Source organism: Simochromis diagramma, unplaced genomic scaffold, assembly GCF_900408965.1.
Source record: "Simochromis diagramma unplaced genomic scaffold, fSimDia1.1 OVJJ01000596.1, whole genome shotgun sequence".
NCBI classification, from domain to species: Eukaryota; Metazoa; Chordata; class Actinopteri; order Cichliformes; family Cichlidae; genus Simochromis; species Simochromis diagramma.
This window is the reverse complement of record NW_024387245.1, coordinates 1,242,480-1,262,908: the sequence shown is the minus strand read 5'-3', so window position 1 is coordinate 1,262,908 and position 20,429 is coordinate 1,242,480. Positions and strand designations below refer to the sequence as shown.

The window sequence follows — 20,429 nt, the reverse complement described above, 5'->3', positions numbered from 1 at the left end:
CCTGCTTGATGTGGTGTATCACTCAAATCACAATGTAATGTTAAGAAACCCACCCTGCTGAATTAGAGTTTAAAAAGCCCACATTACGAAACTAAAATATAAGAACTGTTTTGCAAGTATAAGATCATCCATTTTTTTTCTTTCAGTTTTCAAATTTCATTATGTAATCATTTTTAGTTAGATGAAATTATGTCAGTAAACTGTGTCTGCCCCTTAACATGACTGTCACTTCCCTCAGTGATATTGAATCCACACCCCTGATGTAAACTGGATGGATTTTCATCTCCCCATCGTCTTCCCCTTATTTTTACCCCTCCTTCCTCTGAACTGATTTATTGTTTCCCATCATTTCAGTTACATACAGTCTTCTTCACGTTACTTTAATAAGTATATCACTTCTGTGACTACATACCAGTTCAAGTCTTATTGATGGACTTGAAATCCAACAGTTTTCCTTGCGCAGGCTCAGTCATACCTCCTCACATTTGCTCAGTATCATCAAGTGAAGGATTTATTCAGTAATTGCTTAAACCGTAAAGGTATGTTTATAAAATCATCACCTCTGGAACTTACAATCATTATTTGAGGCACTATTTCTTTTTTTCCACAGAAAACGTGCAACAAACATTTATAGCTGATAAACGACAAAAACACCTGCAATTTTTGCACACTTTCCCTAAATTCAATAAATCCAGCGCACATGACGCTGCGACACGCTAAACTTTTTTGAAAACCCAATCACAGTTGTGTGCCAACATACCTCGGCTCTCATTGGCTGAATCATCTGTCAGTCATTTTTCAGGGCGTTGCCACATCTCAGCAGCTGTCAGATTGTATCCAAATGACAATAACACGGAATTGCACAGCGAGCTTTTCTGCACAACGATGTTCGTCTAAAATAGAGAGGTAGGAGGTGTCGCTGTGAAACAAAGTATTTTAAACAGCACACTCAGTCAGATGTAAAGTTACCGCGCCCTCGTATTCGTTTTTAGCATTTAATTATGCTAGCGCTAACCTGCGGTAGGCAGTAGAAACGGTGCTTGTTTGGAAAATAGCATATTTTGTATCAGCGTTTGTAGACTTTAAATATTTCCGGATATTGCATTTAAAAAAAAAAAGGCACCGTGCTAACATCGCTTATATTAACGCGGATGCGTAAATAGAGATGCTGGTAACCCTGAGACTCAACCAGTCGCTAACCTTTCATTTACATATTTGTCTAAAGCCCTTTTTAAATTCTATAGACGTGACGTTGCAATTTGCTCTTAGTCTTAGTTTACCCGCTGTTATATTTCTATGTTGCCTGTTTTTGAATCGCTCCAACGTCTGATAGTTTCCTCTCGGCGTCCTCCCTTAGTGTGCTGATATTCCTCACCTGACCTCTCTGATCACCCTGTCCCACATCACAATGGAGACAACCAACAGCTATGTGCTAATCCATGGGAAGAACATCTCCCATAGCACTCTGACAGGGCCTGCTGCAGGACCTCACATGTCCATAGACAAGCTCTTCCCAGCTCTCCTGGAGTGCTTTGGCATCATACTGTGTGGCTATATAGCAGGCAGGTAGGTGATTGAGAATTAGACCATGTTTTTGCCCAGTTTTCCAAAATATTGGCTGGGAAATGTAGTAAGTGCCTAGTGTAAATGTGTATTTATCTCCCCCCCACCCAGGGGTGACATCATCACAGAGAGCCAGGCTAAAGGTTTGGGGAACTTTGTATCCAAGTTTGCTCTTCCAGCGCTGCTTTTTAAAAACATGGTGCTGTTGGACTTCAGAAATGTCATATGGGCATTTCTGTGGAGTGTCTTGGTTGCTAAGGTTTGTGTCTAACCACTTGTAAGTTTGCATTATGCTGAAGATTTATAGAAAACAAAAACCTGATCATCACGCTTCTGTCCTGTGTAGGTGACAGTCTTTGTGCTGGTATGTGTGCTGACACTGATGGTGGCCAGTCCAGACAACAGATACAGCAAGGCTGGTCTGTATGCCATCTTTGCTACTCAGAGTAATGACTTCGCCCTTGGATATCCTATAGGTAAGTGCAACAAAACATTACTGTTTGCTCTTCATTCAGGGTTAGCAGTGGAGAAAGTCCTCTCATGTCAGGGAATAACACAGAGTATAAACAGGTTCGATATGAGCTACAAAGTGCTATCAAGGCTGCCAAGGAAGCATATTCCCAATAACTTAAGTGCTGCTGCTGAGATATGTGGCAGGGAATCAAAGTTTTAACTACCCATAAACAACGGAATACACACTGGTCAGGGATCCAGGACAACACCCTACTGGAAAACCATAATGACCTTTCAACGTTGATATCAAACTTCAGGTAGCACACATATAGGGTCTCAGGGCATCTCCATCCTAGACTTCCTTGCTCACAGATCACCGTTGGTGACGGTAGAAAACAGCTCTGCCAAGCTTTCAGTCAACACAGGAGCCTCCCAAGGATGCCACTTCAGCACCTATGATTGTAAACCTTTGACTGTGCCTCTACTCAGAATAACAAGATCACCATAAAGTATGTAGATATGGTTATGGCACAGCCATCCTCAGCTGCATTATAGAAGAGGAGTCATGGTACAGGGGACTGGCAAACGATATAACTTGCTATAGACAGGAGAATAATTCCTCTTCTTAACATACGGAAAGCCAAAAAGCTGTCAAAATGGATCTTGATCTTTAAGAAGATAATTTTGTGAGAAAGACTGATAAATCCACCAGCAACTGTACTGCTTTGTGCAAATGGCAATAAAGTCTATCTTAATCTTATCTAATTAAGACATAGAGAGTGTGTATATATTTCATTGCCTCTCTGTCTTCACTTTTCTAGTTGATGCTTTGTATCGAAGTACATATCCAGAATACCTCCAGTACATATACCTGGTTGCTCCTGTATCCCTCATGCTCCTCAATCCCATCGGCTTTGCTCTTTGTGAGGTGCAGAGGTGGAGACAGGCCAGCCATCCACAGCACAGTAGTCTTGGCATCCTGGGAGTTGTTGTCTTACAGGTACTAAGCATGCAGTTGTTTTGACAAGTGTATTAATACACCTGTATATCCTAAGGTTTACCTTATTTGCAAACTTTAAGGACCCAATTTGTACATTTGTAACTGTTTCCCACTTTGACCTTTTGCACCAATTTTAGGTCTTGGAGTTTTAATTTTTATTATTTTTTTCACTCTAGGTGTTGAAGAACCCAATAGTGTTCATGGTGATAGTGGGAATCATCTCTCACTTTGCACTGGGCCAGCAGATCCCTGCTGTGTTGTCAGAGTTTATAGATGGTCTCGCAAACTCTTTTGGAGGGGCAGCGTTGTTTTACCTTGGCCTCACTATGGTGAGTTGCACTCTTGTGTTTGTCTATCTTTTTTTCTTCTCCTAAGGATAACCTGTTTTACTTACCATGAAGGATATCATCAGCTGCCGTCTTATTTGGCAGGTTGGTCAGCTTAGAAAATTAACCAGAGACACTGGAGTTGCCTTGATATTGCTCATCACAGCCAAACTGTAAGTGACACCTGAATGGAATAGTGTGAGCGTAATTGGTTTAAGGTGGCCTGAGCTAGTGGGTTTTTGTATTTGACCATATTTTGCATGGTACATATTTTTCTGTTAGTTGCCATTATTTTGTATGTAATATGTAATGCAAGATACACTCTGTCTTCAAAAATACGGAAATACATCTTTCTAAAATGGCAACAAGCCTTTAAGCTTCACCAAGAACTCTTAAACAAAATGAACAAAATATGAAGTACAGAAGTGTTTTTAATAGTCAGTTTGGTTTTTGGTTGATTACACAGCTCCATGAGTATATTTCTGTCTGTCTCTCTCAATGTCATCCTTTCAGCTTGATAATGCCGCTGGTCTGTAAAGACATGGTGGATATTCTGGACACTGGAGTGAACAGCACGAGTGCCAATCACACAAGTTTGTCCAACTTTGCTTTCTTATATGGAGTTTTCCCAACAGCCCCCAGTGTGGCCATCTATGCTGGACACTATAACATGGAGTTAGAAGTGGTATGTTCTCTTAATGTAACAATCATACTTTAAGCTGTATGAAAGGAATATTACTTTTTTGTTGTTGTTGTTGAAACACAAAGAGAAGAGGACTCCCTTGTGACTAAAATGTTCCATCTTTCATGCTACTGGTAATGATGGCATGGAAACCCACATGGTCGACACTTAGCCAGGTATTTTAAACTTGGTTTTTACATTCTCTTACCCCCAAATCCTGTTTGTTTGGGTTTTTTTAGGTAACGTCAGGGATGGTAATCAGTACATTCTTGTCGGCACCAATCATGTATGTGTCCGCCTGGCTATTAACAATCCCTTTAATGGACCCAACCCCCTTGGTTACAGAGCTTGAAAATGTAAGCTTCAACATCAGCATTGTCAGCCTTATAGCTCTGGTAAGTGCCTTTGAATTCACCCCAGTGCTCTGGTTGGATCAGTGGGACAGGGAAGAATTTTAAAATGATAAAGAAGAAGCACAGAAATGCTTTAACAACACCTAGAGCTTAAGCACAGGAAGTTGTGGATGATAGCTGGTGTCATGATTGATTTTCCAAATATAGACATATCAAATGATCGAGTATGATTATCTTCATTCAGGTGTGGACCATAGCGGTGATGCTGCTCAGCAGGAAATTTAACAAACTCCCTCACCTATTTGCGCTAAATCTATTCCTGGCCCAGGTCAGTCTTATTTCGAAAACATTTTTTAAAATGAGATTTCAGTGTTTAATTCAGTTGATTCATTCATGAAATGTTAATTGAGAACCTTGTATAGGTACATGTTGTACCTTAAACTCTGTACTTTTCTCTATAGTTCCTAGTGTGTGTCAGTATGATCCTGTGGAATTTCTTGGTGAAACAAGAAGACAACCTGCTCGGCAAAATTCTCACCTTCACTTTGCTCTATGGGTCTCTTTACAGTACATACATATGGACAGGTAAGTGAATACCTGTAAGTGGTTACACCTGTTTTATGAATGAAATACCCCAAAAGTCAAATGATTTGTGTTTAGCTGGTAGATGTTGATGATTGTATTTGAATGTTTTGTTCTCTTTTTCAGGTTTAATCCCTCTCTGTCTGGCTCTGACTAACAGAGATGATCTGCTGAGACTCCGACCAGGAGTCTTCATGATTTTGGGTTGGGGGTAGGCCACCACAGAGAAATGAATAAGGATATTTTAATTGACAATAGAATAAGAGAATGAAACATTTTAAAACTTTTACTGATTGAAATGTGACTTTTTTTTTTCTTTTTCTTTGTGGAGACAAGAAAAGAAGATCATATCAGAGAATATGATCTAAAGTCTAAGTAATAACAAAATTATTCAACCTTTCTCCACACACAGGGTTCCTTTCCTAATGGTTGGCGGTCTTCTCATATCAGGAGAGAGGACTGATACGATAGACTCTGCCTTCTTCTATGGCAGAGCCCAGGTTGGAACAATACCTGCTGTAACTCTACATTACACTTTCTAAAGAGTCGTTCTGAACTCTGTTTATTTTTGTCCAGTCTTTTTCCTTTTTTTTTCAGCTCAAGACTTTTTATTTTAAGTTCAGGTTTAATGCTGTATGTGGAGAAAACGCACTGAAATTCTTTTACCAAATTAAAGTAATATTTATAAAAAGCACACTTCAGGAATTCTAGAACAAGGTTTGTTTGGGAAGTTTAATTCATAATCTCATCAATTCTCCTCCAGATAATCAGCACTGCAGTAATTCTTGCGGTCAGTCTGGTTCTCGGTGCAATATCTTTGATGGGTCTCAGCCAGGGAGACTGGGAGCAGAGCGGATACCAAGCCCTGAGCAGAGCTACTGTAACGGGTATCAATGATGAGGTGAGGGTCCCTGGTGGCCTGGAGGATTCACACCAACAGCAAGAGCAGACACAGATGTCAAATTCACCTGCCTGTGGTATCAACTCGGGTAACTCCATTCTTTCACTTTGTCTTTAGTTTATTCTAACTTAAACATAATCTGAATCTGAATCTCTGTTATCTGTTGTCATTGAGTCTGTAACCAGATGATGTGCAGTAAATCTGTTCATTCATTCTGTTCTGTTGCTGTGCAGACCTCCACGGTTTCTCTCCTCTCCAGCCTATACCTGATATGATAGCCAGTACACAGAGGGACCACACGAACAGCACAGGTAATAAACATACATTTCACCTTACCATTCACCGTTCAGAGTAAATTGTGACGTTTCATTAGTTTTATTATGAATTCTGTTATTTTAATTCTAACAATAAGTAAATGACACAAATTTAAATGTTTGTCTTCTGTGGTTGATTATTATGCATTTTTATAACTAAACCAAGTGTATAGCCAACAGTAGTCTGTATAATCCAATAAAGACGGTTTACAACCATAAAGTTGCCTTTGTCATCTTTACTTGGAATTCTCTTCCTCTCTAGGCCACATTGGGGCACTGTGTGATGGGCATCAGCAAAGTACTTCCTCCTCTGAGCAGCCGCTGAATCTTCCACCACCCGGGCTTCAAACCACAGACGATAAACAGACTGTGAGACATGTTCTGCTCTGTCTGCTGCTCATTGTCAGCCTGCTAGCAGTAAGGATGAAACACTCTTTATGATTATGTGTGAGAAAATGTGTGAATGGACTGATGCTGTTGTCATCCATATTTAAATCACCATTTATATGGACATTACAAGTGTATGAAAATTGCCTTCAAACAGTGTTATCAGTTAGATGAATGAGACCTTTAAATATAATAAATCCTTTGTAGTGTTGTCTTTATCTACTTATCTATCTTGTTTATGATATAAACATCTGGATTAATATAAAAGCTGTTAATAATTAGTAACCTTATGCTACGTTGGATTACCTGTTTGTAAAAATGGAAAGTTGTAATGCATGCCATAACAATGTTTTGGTGTCTGATTGGTGAATGTTTCTGCCTAAATGAAGAACCTGTCCAGCTGTCTGTGGTGGTTGTTCAACAAAGATCCAGGAAGGCTCTACCTTGAACTACAGTTCTTCTGTGCTGTGGCTAACTATGGACAGGTATCTCATACATCAGCTTATTGTATATATGAAGTGTTGCGAGTAAAAAAATACTATGTTCAGTTGTATCTACTACATTTTGTTTTCTTTTTTCCCCCCAGGGCTTTTTGTCCTTTGGGATTTTTGGTCTGGACAGACACCTAATCATCTTGCCTTTTAAGAAGAGGTGATCTGAGACTTCATTGTGGTTTCTAAATTAATTTGTGATCAAATAAATAAAACAATACTAGAACAAGTTTTTTTTGTCTGCCTTTTCTTTAGATTGCTTAGCCTGTGGCAGGGCAGGGACATTGATGATTTGAGTCCCTCGGGTGTACCAGAGGAGGTCAGGCTCACCTGTACTCAGTTTGTCCGCTACCACAAAGACCAGTGTGTACAAGACATAGTACACACACGCAGGTATGAGCACTTGTTTACATGTATTTGTGTGGGGTTTTCTTTAAGGACATTTGTGTGTGTTACATAGTACAGTTTGTGTATATGATTTGTTTTTAAATCACCCCTCACATCATCTGCTTATAGAATTTATTCCCTCTAAGCAAAATATTTTTGAAGTAAACACGGAAAACAAATTATTAGAGATCTCCGTTTTTGAGTTTGAATTCTCTCTCTTTTTTTTTTTTTTTTATTGTGTTCTTGTTCAATTCTGAGCATGTCCAAATAATTACTTCTGATTTTCCAGTTTTTCTCTGAATCCTCTTTGCATGTTGCATCAGTTTCTGGGTTTCCCTCTACATCAGACTGTTATTTTTCTTAAAATCAAGTCTAACCATTTTAATTTTATACTCTGCCGTGCCTGTTTTAAAATACTGAAGATCAAATTTAGACACCCTACTACAAAACTAAAACTTTTTTTTTTTTTTTACAAGTCCTGGGTGCTATCGTTCTAACACAAAATAATTTATATTATCGCTATACCTTCTCTATGCCTTATAATCCTTCCTTTGCTTTCTCTTTTATTCCTTTCATGTACCCTTCCTTTTTTTTGCCTGCCCATTCCCTCTTCTTTTCTTCACCATCACCATCATCATCATAGTGGCTCAGGGGAGAGTGTGAACACTTCGACAGGTGAATCCTTCCTCTGATACTAACAGGTTTGGAGGAGGACTGGAGGATGAAAATGAAGTTCTGAGACATTCCTCAGCCCACGAACCCCTTTACCTAAACACAAATTCTAGTGATCAGGGTCAACTAAATGATCACTCACAGATTCTTAACCGAAACCACAATCCAGATAAATCCAGCAGCCAGTGTTTGCTTCCGAGTCAACCCCACCTAGAGCCCGAGAATGAATTGCAAGCGCATATTTCCAACCCTGATGCACCAGGAACCTCCCTTGACCACGAACCCACCAATTCTCAGCATGGTAATGCTTCAAGCCCTCCCCAGTTTCATCAGTATCCCCAGTCCCATCTTGAAAATGTGTTCCGAGGCAGTGACTTAGTAGATTGGCTGGTGGAACGAGGCCTCAGCGCTGGACGAGCCGAGGCACAGCTGTATGGTGTCCGTCTTCAGCGGGGAGGAGTGTTGACAGGTCAGCACAGCTTCAAGGATGAACCCAACTTTCTTTATCACTTCACGCAGCCAAGACGGGAGGAAGAGTAGGAGGGAACAAGATGATGAAAGTGATGAACAAAGCTTTCGGCATACCAAGCGACGGCCACCATAGCTGAGTGCCAAAGCAGAAGTGCCTTATGGTGCAGCTTCTTCAAAGGCCACTTAAGGTTGAATCTGGATCATATGAGACACTCATTTGCCCACCAGAATTGGGTTATTTGTCCTTGTATATTCAGGGTGGTTCCCAGTTGAATATCAACTTATTAGCTAATCGGGAGAGAGGTTGCGCTTGCAGTTGCTTTAGAACAGGGGTGGGGAACTCCAGACCTCAAGGGCCGATGTCCTGCAGGTTTCAGATGTGTCCTTGATCCAACACAGCTGACTCAAATGGCTAAATTACCTCCTCAACATGTCTTGAAGTTCTCCAGAGGCCTGGTAAGGAACTAATAATTTGATTCAGGTATGTTGACCCAGGGTGAGATCTAAAAGCTGCAGGACATCGTCCCCTGAGGTCTGGATTCCCCACCCCTGTATTAGAAGGAACTTAAACAAGGAAATTGATGGTTGGGGTTAAAAAGTTAAAAAGGGGAAACAATCACTTCCGACTGTTACTTGACTCCTTTTGGTTGTGGAAAGAGCCCTTTGGAATTTTATTATGGCTATTATATTCTTCTATTTTATTGTCATCGATTATTTTGCTCTCAGTTTTCTCACTGGGATCACTCTGAGATGTAAACAGTACAGAATCAGTCCCAGTTGTAGCAGGTAAAAGTTTTATTTCCTTGATTGCTTTCTGGATATATTTTTCAAAGAAATTAACTTAAATGACCATGCTTAAATAAATAATATTTAAGATAAGCATGCAGGTGGTGAAAAGACCAGAAAAGGCGTCAGTAAACTACTCAGTGACAGCCTGTGACATTTCTATCAAAGAACAATGTCATATTTTCTTTCAGGGGATATCAAAGCGTCCAGAATCTGCCTGTTAGTTCAGTTATCATTTTGCACGCTGTGTCTTTTTTAAAAGCTCCAGTCTATGCTGACTACTTGCATGACTCAGCAGTATGGACTTCTCCTCAGCAATGAGCTGTTTGCACTAACTGAATAAATACATTCTTCACTTTTTTTAAATTATGCAACTCACTGGATAGCTGTCTCTTGGTGATGCTGCAGAGGAAGTTTGTTTTCTTTGCAACTGTAATTGTGTTGCAGCTGTTTAGTTTTAAATATTTGTTCAGGACTGATTTTGAATTCACTCATCCATGGTGGAGCACCACGTCATACGGGCTTAATTTGAGAATTCAGCCAAAATTCCTCTCATGTTCTTTGCCTTTGAGCCCAACCTACACAACAGAGGACAAAAGCACGTACAGTAGTTATTGGAATGACAAATCTGTCCATTTGAATGAAAGATGGGTAAAGCCAGAGGGCTCACGTTGTCACAGATACAGTCCTGTTTTTGTTTCAAATGGCTTATCTTTCTTTACAAACCACTGCTAAACTGTTTACATCTGTAAGGAAGTTCCACTACTCTGTCCATTTAAAAAACAAACAAACAAACAAAAAAATCCTGTTCAAAATGTGTCGAGTCTACGGTAGCAAAGTCTGCGGTCACTGTAGACTGTTACGTCTTTTCATTGGCCCGGAGTCTACGGTGAACGTAGACACTCTACACTCTGGCCCAATAGGAGCGCTGAATCCCACTGTAGACTAGCCAACATCTAATGTATTACCCCCATTTCTAGTCTTTTCAGTGGCGACACTAGAAATTTGTGTTATAAATCCAGATGCCCCTGCATGTCGTCAGCAGGCCGGGTGATGTGAGCACAAGAAAACGATTAGAATAAAATGTGATGAAGTTTGTTTAGATGATAGGGTCCAGCTGTAAATCAGAGGAATAAGAAAGGATTTGTGAATGTGTGCGCGTGTTTTAGGCTGGTTTAGCTATAAGCCTGAGTGTGTGTGCAATTTGTAACTGTAATGTAACAGTGGGGGTCTGCCTGTCATAAAAGGAAATGGGAAGCCACAGTTGGGAGATGCTAGGAATGTATGGAACAGAAACAGGAAAGAGAGAAGAAGTTTGTTACCCTTTTCCCCGAGGTGCAGAGAGGGTACGGCATACCTCCACACATCCTGTTTTATAGGGGCCTGAGCATTTGTGTCACACACACACACACATCAGCTATGTGTATCCATATATGGTAAATTAGGAAATTTGTACTGGATGCTGTAAATGACCATTAGGGGTGCGGCTACCAAGTATAAATGTAAGGATCTGCATGACTGCAGAATGAAAAACAGAAATGTCCTTCATTGCATATTTTTGACCAATCAGAAGTCGGTGATTGGTCAAAAGTCTAGAGTGAAAGAAGGGGACTTCTGAAATCAGAGTAATAACACGTACGAGGGGAGCGATAACAAGATTCTCCAGATCGTTTACTCTTGCTGTCCTGTGAACAGCATCGGCGTGGTGTTAATTGTTTGCCGTTTCGTGATCGTCTCGTGCATGAGAATATCACCAGGTAAACTAGCGACATTTTTAAACATTTTGTTGTTTAATAGCAACAAGACTGACGGAGTGTGTTTGAGGTAACCTCAAACATGTCACAGATGTAATATTTGGTGTTTATTTGCTGGTCTGTCGGTAGCGTCTACCACACATCTTTTCAACCAACGCCAGTTGATCTGGAACACCGGCTGTTTCGCTGTCCCACTGCGTGTCCACCATAGACTCTGGCCAATAAAAAGACGTAACCGTCTACGGTCACCATCAGCGTAACTTTGTGCTGAACAGTGGGGGGGGGGGGGGGTCAAGATCTCGGTCTAAAAAAATAATGATAATAAATCTGGGTAAATTCCCAGATGATTAAACATGCAACTATTTTGCTGGTAATAACTGAAACGAGTGAAGAAAATCAACAGCCTATTTATGCAAGATAATTCATAATTTTATTGGGGGGGGGGGGGTGGGGTTATATTGGTTGGGTCTAATTATTGGGGGGGTCATAACCCCCCTAACCCCCCCCTGGAAATTGCGGCCCTGACGGTCACCGTAGACCTTGCGCTACCCTAGACTTGACTTCTCTGCGAATAGTGAATACAATCCCAGTAGTGCTTCAGACCCAGTGTGTTTCCTTTGCGTTTGGAAATCGCAGATGTGCAATTGAAAGTGGTCAAACTGGGATGTTCAAGGAGTGTCATCCTCAGGTGACATTAAAGCAGGCTTGAGCCGAATTAAAAAAAAAAAATTAAATGGTTGTTTGATGCAATTTTATTATTATTACTTTTTAAGTGGGCAGAGTTACAAAACTGTGTGGTTGTACTTTCGTAAATGCCTGTTACGTTGCTGCTGTTTTACACTATTGCTACTATGAAGTTTACAGTGTGTTGGCAAGTTATAGAAGGTGGATGGAAATATATGCATGTTTAAAAAAAAATGTCAGGGACACAGATCATGTTAATGTCAAACTAATGTTTGCTGTGATTTTTTTTTTTTTTTTTTTTTTTTTGACCTACTAATGTATTTGGTCCCCATGCATATATTTCCATCTTTTGATCCTCTGCCAACAAACACCATACTGGTTCATGCAATCAACATCAGGTCCTTGTGTTTATGATGTTTGCTAAAAATGTGATTCACCTTTTTTTTTTTTAAAGAGTGCCTGCCTCAGTTAACATGAAGGTGTGTGTGTGTGTGTGTGTCTTTGTGTTTGCATGAACAAAAATGTCTGAGTGTGTATGCGCGTGTTGCAAAGCACTGAGATAAAGTAAGACATTTTAATGTCGGTCAGCAGGTTCAGTGTAACAGTGGATGTTTTTAGTGTGTTGCTTTAAGTTAGTCGGAGTCAGTGACTGTAACAGAAGACATAAATAAAAAATGTTTGCATCTAAATCCGTTTTTACTTCATCACTAAACTCGATTATTGATTCTAATTGGAAATTCACAAGTAAAACAAAGTAAAAAAACATTTTAGATTTTTATTACATTACATACAACCATAGAATATAAAATGATGGATAACTCCACCATGATGTCCCATTTTGAAGCGTGTAGATGAGCCTGTAATTTCATCACTAGGCCACTTCCCATAGGCTCCCACAGTACTGAAAATCTTTTTTGCCCCATGATGGGCATTAAATAGAAGGTTTAAGTCAAAAACATTGGCTTCACTTTTCAGATTTGTAAGCTAAATACATCATTTCTGCTGTCTATGGCTAAAACATGATGGAGGGGGGAAGAAAAGATTTTTGATCAAACAAGAGGAAAATAAAAATCCTCTTCCACCCAGACAAAAAGCCCTTTAAAAATAAAGGCAGCATCCCCCCATAAATGTGTAATTTCACGCTGCTGATAAAAAAACAAACAAACTTGAATTTATTTATTTATATCATGTAGCTTTGACAAAATTACAGATAAAAATAAGTTAGGCACTTTGGATGTTTTTCACATTCACAAATCAGGGAAAGCAGGAAAAGTTCACACACTGGGAGGCTACATTATAAAATGTGATACTCTAAATCCTAAACTGTAGTATATTGTTGAATATCAAAAACAGTACATATACATTTACTCAAACAATTATCCTGAAAGGAGGTTGATCATGAAATGCCTCTAAAATACACACCAGACAATTCAGATTTGTAAGGTTTGTCATTTTCTCAGTTAAGGTTATTTGTTGCCCCTCTGTTGCACCTAACATTTGTTTTTGTGTGTTTTCTTTCATGATATAAATAAAAAGCTAGATTTTAAGACTCCTTTCTAAAGACTTTCTTCTCTCAAACATTGACTTAATAAATAAAGAACAATTTCAGTCAAATGTAAAGTGCAACACCACACGTGTTAATAGGAGCACATTATACGATTTTCTCATGTCTGTAGTTTAAATATTTAAAAATGACACAATAAAAGTCTGGAAAGCTGATTTTAACTCTTCACTGAATGAATTGAGTGATTTAAGTGTTTTTCTACAAGTGATTATAATGTCTCTCTTAAAAAACAACAACAAAAAAACAAGCTAGTTCATTACTGTAAATGAGTCCAGAAAAGCTCCACATTTCTGCAACATTTAGAGCATGTTGCTCTAAATTATCTTTGTTGAAACCACCATGAAACCTCACACCTCTCATGTCAGTGAAAAACAGCTTCATTAAGACACATGTGTAAATGCTTCAGGAAATGCAGGTACAAAACATTTTAAAGTCCAAATATATTTTCTCCTTGAAGCTTCTTTAACAGCAATGACTACCAAATTAGTTACTAAATAAACATATGTAAGAGAAATGTTAGTCTAGCTGCTCTCTTCTTTATGAATAAAATAAAGAACATTGTTAAGCTAATATCTGTAAAGAGATCCAGTCCAGTGTCCATGTAATATGTTAAAGTTATTAGAAAAATAGTTACGTAGGACTTTCAGTCTAAATCTACCTTACATATTTTATGTGTATTTTCCACCATGACAGATCCAGATCAGAGAGACAAACCCTGAATAGAAGCCAATGGAAACTTAGGGAAAAAATGTAAAAAAAAAAAGTCATTTTAAGGCACTAAATTTGATTATATTTTTGAAAGAACACCAAAATGTTGTATATCAGACACCCTTCAGTTTGCCCAGAAATGAAACTCACAGTATGACAAACATCATCATAATCATCATAAAAGCCATATCCATAAGAACTACTGAGACTGCACGGTCCGTTTCAATTATGTTTCGTTTGTTTTAGGATTTCGATTGGGATCTGTAGATGGGGAAGTTCAAAAAGTTTATCAGGGTCATTACGCAGGGTTAAAGAAAATGACATGAAACAAGGCACTGTCGAAAAAATAAAAACCTGCAACTATTTTTAAGGTAAAATATTTTGTAAACAGATATGATTGTTTTACCTTCTCACATGCTCTAATGTGCTGCTTTTCTTCATAATATCTGATTAATAATCTGAACATTTCTAGATTTTGGACTGCTTAGCCTTATAAAAATGCCAGTCCTGTCCTGTTTAATTAAGACAATAGGTGCAGATTATTACAGCGTATGTATTTAAATAATACGTTTATTGTTTTAGGGCATTTAATTGCCTCTGTATTGCTGTAACAAAGGAGCCCAAGACATTTCCAGCCCCATCTCAGAAAACTTACCCCAAACCTTTAGGGAACCTTCAGTATTAAAACTTGGTGTAACATGATCAGAAGCCAAGTTCAGAACAGATCGTACTGTAGGTATGATAACTCTCTGGCGTGACCTTACAGAAATCTGGAGTCACCAAAAGGTCACATGCCAACCAGCGGTCAGTTTTTCCTCACCTCACTTCTTCTCACATTAAGTTACATTTAGGTCTTCTTTTACCTCACACTCCGTCATCGCCTCTTCCGTTCCTGCTTCATATCAGTCTCACTGATTCCGTTGCTATCCATGCCATCCACTGTGAGGCGACCTTTGCTGTAGTGTTTAATCAGTGCTCCGGGTAAGAGGGCCACGAGGGCGATGGCGAGGAGCTGAGCCAGCGTCCCCCAGGAGAATATGTCATCCAATGAGGAGATCTCTGAGAGGATGGCTCCGGTGCGAACACATATGAAGTTGTAGGGGATCAAACCTGAAAGCGAGAGAGCGGTGGCTGACTGATCAGTACTTGTTTTGTAGGTTTTTTTTAGTCTGCATGTTTCATGTTTGAAACTATGGTCTCACCTATGAACACGGAGAAAAAGAAAATATGCATAGGGATGTTGAGAACAGGACAGGTGATGTTAAGGAACCAGTTAGGAGTCATAGGGAAGAAACGAAGGAAAAGGAGGAAAAAGAACAAACTGCTGCGGTTTTCCTCCACCTGACGGAGGGAGGAGAATGGGTGAGGAGAGAAGAAGATAAAAGGAAATGTGAGAAAATTAAAACCTAGACAGCAAATGATAAAAAAGACATAGAGAGGAAACTGTAATTGGTTTGTCCTTCACTGAATAAATGATTTGCTGCGTAGTATAAAGTGAGAGAATAGGAGAGAAGGGGATTTAAAACATGCCTACCTTCCTCTGCAGCAGGGCCACCTTCTCAGGGAAGAGGTACACCACATACTGCTTTCCAAATGCTGCAGATAGCAGGAAGCAGAACGTGGAGCCTGTGGTGGCGAGCATGCAGGCCAATGCCAGACCCTCCCAGGGCCCGAATATTGCACCAGCTAACATGTTCTGAGGAAGAAAAACAGTCTCTGTTTAAAAGAAATTTGCACGTAGGAATAAGATATTTATCGGAAATCAACAACAAGACACAGGATTGGTTCGGATCATTTGCATTGCTGTGTGTCTCACCAGAAAGGAGGAGCCAGGTATGGCAAAAGACTGTTTGTACAGGTATGCGCTACAGAAGAGCAACAGAACATAGGCGTAATGTTGTCTTTTGTAAAACTTGAGCATCTCTGCGAGCTCCCGTAGCTCGTCCAGGTCAGATGGGAACTTTAGCCTAGATGGAACAAACACAAGAATTCTGTGTGCATGGAAATACAGTATAAAAGGCAAAAACAGAGTATGTACTATTCTAACAAGTTGTGAGCTTTTTTTTTTTGTTTGACTACCTTTATTTTTCAAAATGATTAAAAAAATAAATTGGTATTGATTTTTACCATTGTCTGCTCACATGTGATGCTACTTCGCTACCTGAGTACCGTGAACAATAAATGATCTGATACGTTTTAAATCACCTTCATCATCTTATTTTCTGCTTTGTGGTAATTAAAAATAAATGGAAAAATACAGTGACAGACAGCACGTACATGGCAGTATATAAGTAATCTGGATTTTATATGAGAGCCTGAAATTAAACCCCATTTACTTCTACTGCATTGGTTCAGTGGTTGAACTACAGCACCCATAGGCAAAAATGTCAGCATGACTATGATGCAATTGTTTTTTTGAGTTGTATATATAGTATTTTTTAAATTTGATAAAAAACTAAACAAAACACACACACAAAGTGTAAGAGAAGTGTGTCTATCTGTGCGCATGTGTGCACCAAAGCGAATCAGAGGGTAACAGGATATATCTGATTGAAGGACAGAAATAGTGTTGCTGCCTGTAGACTTGCGCAGAGGGTAGGAAGACACTTCTCAAAGCTCACATGCACACACAATAAAATCCCCCCAGTTGAAACTCAAGATGCCGGCTTTCTCTGCCAGCTGCTCTGGCATTCAGTGTTCCTTGTTCCCACTGGTCAGTGGACGAATATTCTGTTCTGCCATTGGTCCACAAGTTGATGATGCATGAGGGTTCAGATACATGAAACTGCATGAGTGTATGTACTGTATTCAAGCAGCTACAAGTGTCATCATGGGCACTTTTAAATTTTGCTTATACACAACCTCATGCAAAACACTCTGTATCTGCGCACACACACAACATTCATATATAGCTTTCCACTAGCTTGATATTAATATGAAGCTGGACTGTATTAGGCTGACTGTAATCTCCAGCATTAGAAGATGTGACTGGGGCTGATATATAACTATTAATTAATTTCTTGTTTCTTTCAGTGATAAATTTGGTTACAGGTTCTCACTTATTCTCATTATTCAGCCTGAACCCCTGATACAAGGAAGGATGGATCCACGCTTTCATGTTGATCACTCCAAATTCGGACCACAGCAGAAATTGAGATTTATCAGACCAGTTAACATTTTCTTCAGTGTTTTTCGAGTCACTTTTGGTGAGCTTATGTGAAGTCTATCCTCGGTTTCTTGTTCTTAGCTGAGAGCAGTGCCACCCGGTGTGGTCTTCTGCTGCTGTAGCCCATGTACTTTAAAGTTTGATGTCTTGTTCATTCAGAGATGCTATTCTGCATACCTTGGTTGTAATGAGTAGTTACTTGCTTACCTATCAGCTCAATGCAGTCTGTTCATTCTCGCCTGACCGCAACAGGTCATTTTCATCCAGAGAGCTGTTGATCACTGGATATTATCTCTTATGAGGGTGGTCAGGTGGAAAAACCCCAGTGGATCGGCAGTTTTTGAAACACTTATATCAGCCCATCTGGCACCAGCAACCATGCCAACCATGTCAAAGTCACTTAAACCACATTTCTACCCCATTTTGATGCTCAGTTTATTCAGATTAAAGTCATTTGTAATAAAAAAAAAAATCACTCAGAAATTCTAAGATTAAAGTTACAGACTCAGAAGAAAGCAACTAAGATTTTGTAAGGAATGGCATAACCTTCCTGTGCAAGCATCTGATCACATCTCCATCTTCCATGTATCGTACCTGCAGTGGATGACCCTGAAGTTAAAATTATACTTTACAACACAAATAAGTAAGTGCGTCTGGACTTTCAAAATCCACTGCTGTATACTGGAGCGAAACAAAATGGGAAAAAAAATTATGTACTGATGTTGATGGGGTGATAGTTTGTTTAGCTGCACATCCTCACTAATGTCTTCATGGATGGAACATTCTCTGTGTATAGAGTAGTGGAGTAGATATAACATTGCAGAGGCTGTGCGATATGACCAAAATCTCATATCCCGATATAAGAATTCTATCGTCCCGATAACGATATAAATCACAAAAATGTAACATTTTCTGTAAATTCTGTGAATCTCGTGCAGCTCGACTTGCGGGAAGTGTTTCCTGCTGCGCGTCATGTAGCTGGAGTCGAGTGTTTTAACAGATGCATGAAACGATACATTTTTAGACATAAGTTGTAACGGCCGCCGTTTTCTTTGTATTTATTACACGGCGTGCTGCAGGGAAAAGCCTGTTCTAACGTTTGAGTCTAAGGTTTATTTTTTAGCACCTGGCGGCTCTTTTTTTACTTCTCATCAGACAACACTACTTCTCATCCGTAAATAAAAATAGAAATTTTTATTGAAAACGTCACCTCACCAGATCCACTCACGCTATGCTTTTACTTTATAAGTAACAAAATATTTGTAATATCATTTTACTGGGAGTGCACCCTTTCTCTCTCCAACACAGACACATACACACTCAAGGATCCTACTCTTGGCTTCAGAGTGCATTGGTCTGCGTTATTCTATCATCTCTAGACAACCTCACACTTGACCGTCTGGCACATTACAACATATCAGTTTCATAACTCTCTCGCTCTCTCTCTCTCTCTCTCTCTCACACACACACACACGCAGAGACACACATATAGAAAATAAATCACTTCAAAACACTAATACACACACACATACACACTTAGAAGTGAGTTAATCGGTCCAGTATAGCTTGGGTCCAGTATGTACTTGAGGAGACATGATGTAAATATCAAGCAGATAATATTTTAGTGCAACAATAACAATAATAATAATAAATTATTAATGTGATACTTATTGTAGATGTGATACTTTAAAAACAAATATACTTTATTTAAGGCATATATAATTTTAGACCTTCATAGCTTTAGATGAGTTCACATCATGTTCCAACTAATTCAACGATGGGAAGGTTATATGTCACTACTGCTTTGGTTTCCAAGATGGGGGGAGGCCAGGGAATCCCCAAGGAATTTTAAGACAGACTTTAGGGGTGTCATAAAATAAATGTATCCAGGAATTATTTTATTTCACTTTCCTCCTGACTGAAAATGTCTCAGATAAAAGCGTGTAAGTAAAAAAAGAAAAAGATTTCTCTGCACTAAAGCCACAACCCACAACCTACTCTCAACCAAGATTTTCTGCTTATGAAGAGCATTAGCACCGTGCTTTGGTGAAAAATGCCTGCAGTCCAAATTCAGATTATAGGCAGATAGATTTTAAAGAATGGAGTACCATAAGTACCAGCTTTGTCAAAGACACCCAATAATACTGATAATAAGGAACAGGTTAATGTAATACTGCTATGATAATTGACTTACCTGCATATCCATCAGTAACACCAAGTGGCTCTAATAACTGAAAGTAATATTTTTGCCCAAACTTGAATTCTGCATGTAAAGTATGTAAAGTTTCCTTACCTGTACTCCTGGACCTCCTCGTGCTCCCCCTGGGAGCCAGGCTGGAGCTGCTTGGGTCCCGGGGGAAGATGCGTGGACAGCAGGTAGAGGTAGACACTTGCCGCCCCGACAACGGCAGCCAGTCCCGTTAAGGAGCGCATGTTGCTCCCTACAGAAACTCCGTGATCACCGGATAAAACTCCGCTGACAACTCGGGCTGAATTTAAGCAAAGGGGAAAACCGCCGATGAGATAAAGTCGACGTGCTGCGGTTCAGTTGGACGGCAGCGAAAAAAGTGGGTGTCGCTTACCGAGAACCAGGCTACGGTGACGGCTGACATTCTGGCCGGTGTTCGGCACACGGATCACATGGCAGCCGGGCAAACTTTCTTTAGACTGATGGAAAAGAAGCTTTGTGCCCACAGTTTCTCCCCCAACACGTCTTATTTAAAATAACACCAAAAATTTATCCCAACAGGTCGTAATAATCAGGATGAGTTAAAGGTCGGTGTATATCTACAGTTGCACTTACGCGACCAGCCACCAGGGGGCGCTAAAGTCCACGATGAGTTCAGAGTAAGATGATACGATCTGATATTGTGCAATGGTAGTATTTATAGAGCAGGATCCTAACTGTGTATCATTCAGATTTAAACGCTAGGTTATAACAGTAATAATAATAATAGTTGTTATTCATACATATATAAATACAATAAAGACACTTAAAGCAGTCACACTGGCAACATTTTAAAGCATATATATATATATATATATATATATATATATATATATATATATATATATACCTTTTTTTCATCTTTACAATGCAAAAGTTTTGTTCTTGCAAGTCTCTGTTTAGTGGATTTATATTCTTCTGCAAAGTCCTATGCATTTTACATATTATAAAAGGTAGC

General features: G+C 39.4%; 2 protein-coding genes across 3 annotated transcripts; one reads left to right on the top strand and one right to left on the bottom strand.

Moving 5' to 3' along the window:
• The first annotated feature begins 542 nt into the window (after positions 1-542).
• On the top strand, positions 543-11,428 carry gpr155b (G protein-coupled receptor 155b). 2 transcript variants are annotated; one of them, XM_040053540.1, is made up of 20 exons: positions 543-906; positions 1,358-1,566; positions 1,675-1,822; positions 1,910-2,039; positions 2,838-3,016; positions 3,193-3,345; positions 3,448-3,515; positions 3,856-4,027; positions 4,264-4,419; positions 4,622-4,705; positions 4,839-4,962; positions 5,086-5,170; positions 5,372-5,459; positions 5,723-5,948; positions 6,094-6,171; positions 6,437-6,591; positions 6,951-7,046; positions 7,148-7,212; positions 7,308-7,445; positions 8,141-11,428. In XM_040053540.1, exons 2-20 carry the CDS (start codon positions 1,409-1,411, stop codon positions 8,649-8,651), a joined length of 2,814 nt encoding a protein of 937 aa, XP_039909474.1. In that variant the 5' UTR covers positions 543-906; positions 1,358-1,408; the 3' UTR covers positions 8,652-11,428. The 2 variants fall into 2 exon arrangements, with proteins under 2 accessions (XP_039909474.1, XP_039909475.1); XM_040053541.1 differs by having other exon boundaries at positions 547-906; positions 8,083-8,259.
• Positions 11,429-12,036: 608 nt separating this feature from the next.
• On the bottom strand, positions 12,037-20,226 carry LOC120714489 (transmembrane protein 41A-B-like). The gene is made up of 6 exons (XM_040000740.1): positions 19,827-20,226; positions 19,538-19,733; positions 15,895-16,045; positions 15,613-15,774; positions 15,281-15,419; positions 12,037-15,188 (listed from the first exon to the last, which is right to left on the bottom strand). The coding sequence occupies exons 2-6, from the start codon at positions 19,675-19,677 to the stop codon at positions 14,953-14,955; spliced, it is 828 nt and encodes a 275-aa protein (XP_039856674.1). The 5' UTR covers positions 19,678-19,733; positions 19,827-20,226; the 3' UTR covers positions 12,037-14,952.
• Between the last annotated feature and the right edge of the window lie 203 nt (positions 20,227-20,429).

Coding starts and splice junctions, on each gene's coding strand:
- gpr155b (XM_040053540.1), top strand. CDS start 1,409: ATGGAGACAACCAACAGCTATGTGCTAATCCATGGGAAGAACATCTCC. Junction 6,592..6,950: donor TCATTGTCAGCCTGCTAGCA/GTAAGGATGAAA, acceptor GCCTAAATGAAG/AACCTGTCCAGCTGTCTGTG. Junction 7,047..7,147: donor CTGTGGCTAACTATGGACAG/GTATCTCATACA, acceptor TTTTCCCCCCAG/GGCTTTTTGTCCTTTGGGAT.
- LOC120714489 (XM_040000740.1), bottom strand. CDS start 19,677: ATGCGCTCCTTAACGGGACTGGCTGCCGTTGTCGGGGCGGCAAGTGTC. Junction 15,420..15,612: donor TGGCCCTGCTGCAGAGGAAG/GTAGGCATGTTT, acceptor TCCCTCCGTCAG/GTGGAGGAAAACCGCAGCAG. Junction 15,189..15,280: donor CTTTTTCTCCGTGTTCATAG/GTGAGACCATAG, acceptor TCTCGCTTTCAG/GTTTGATCCCCTACAACTTC.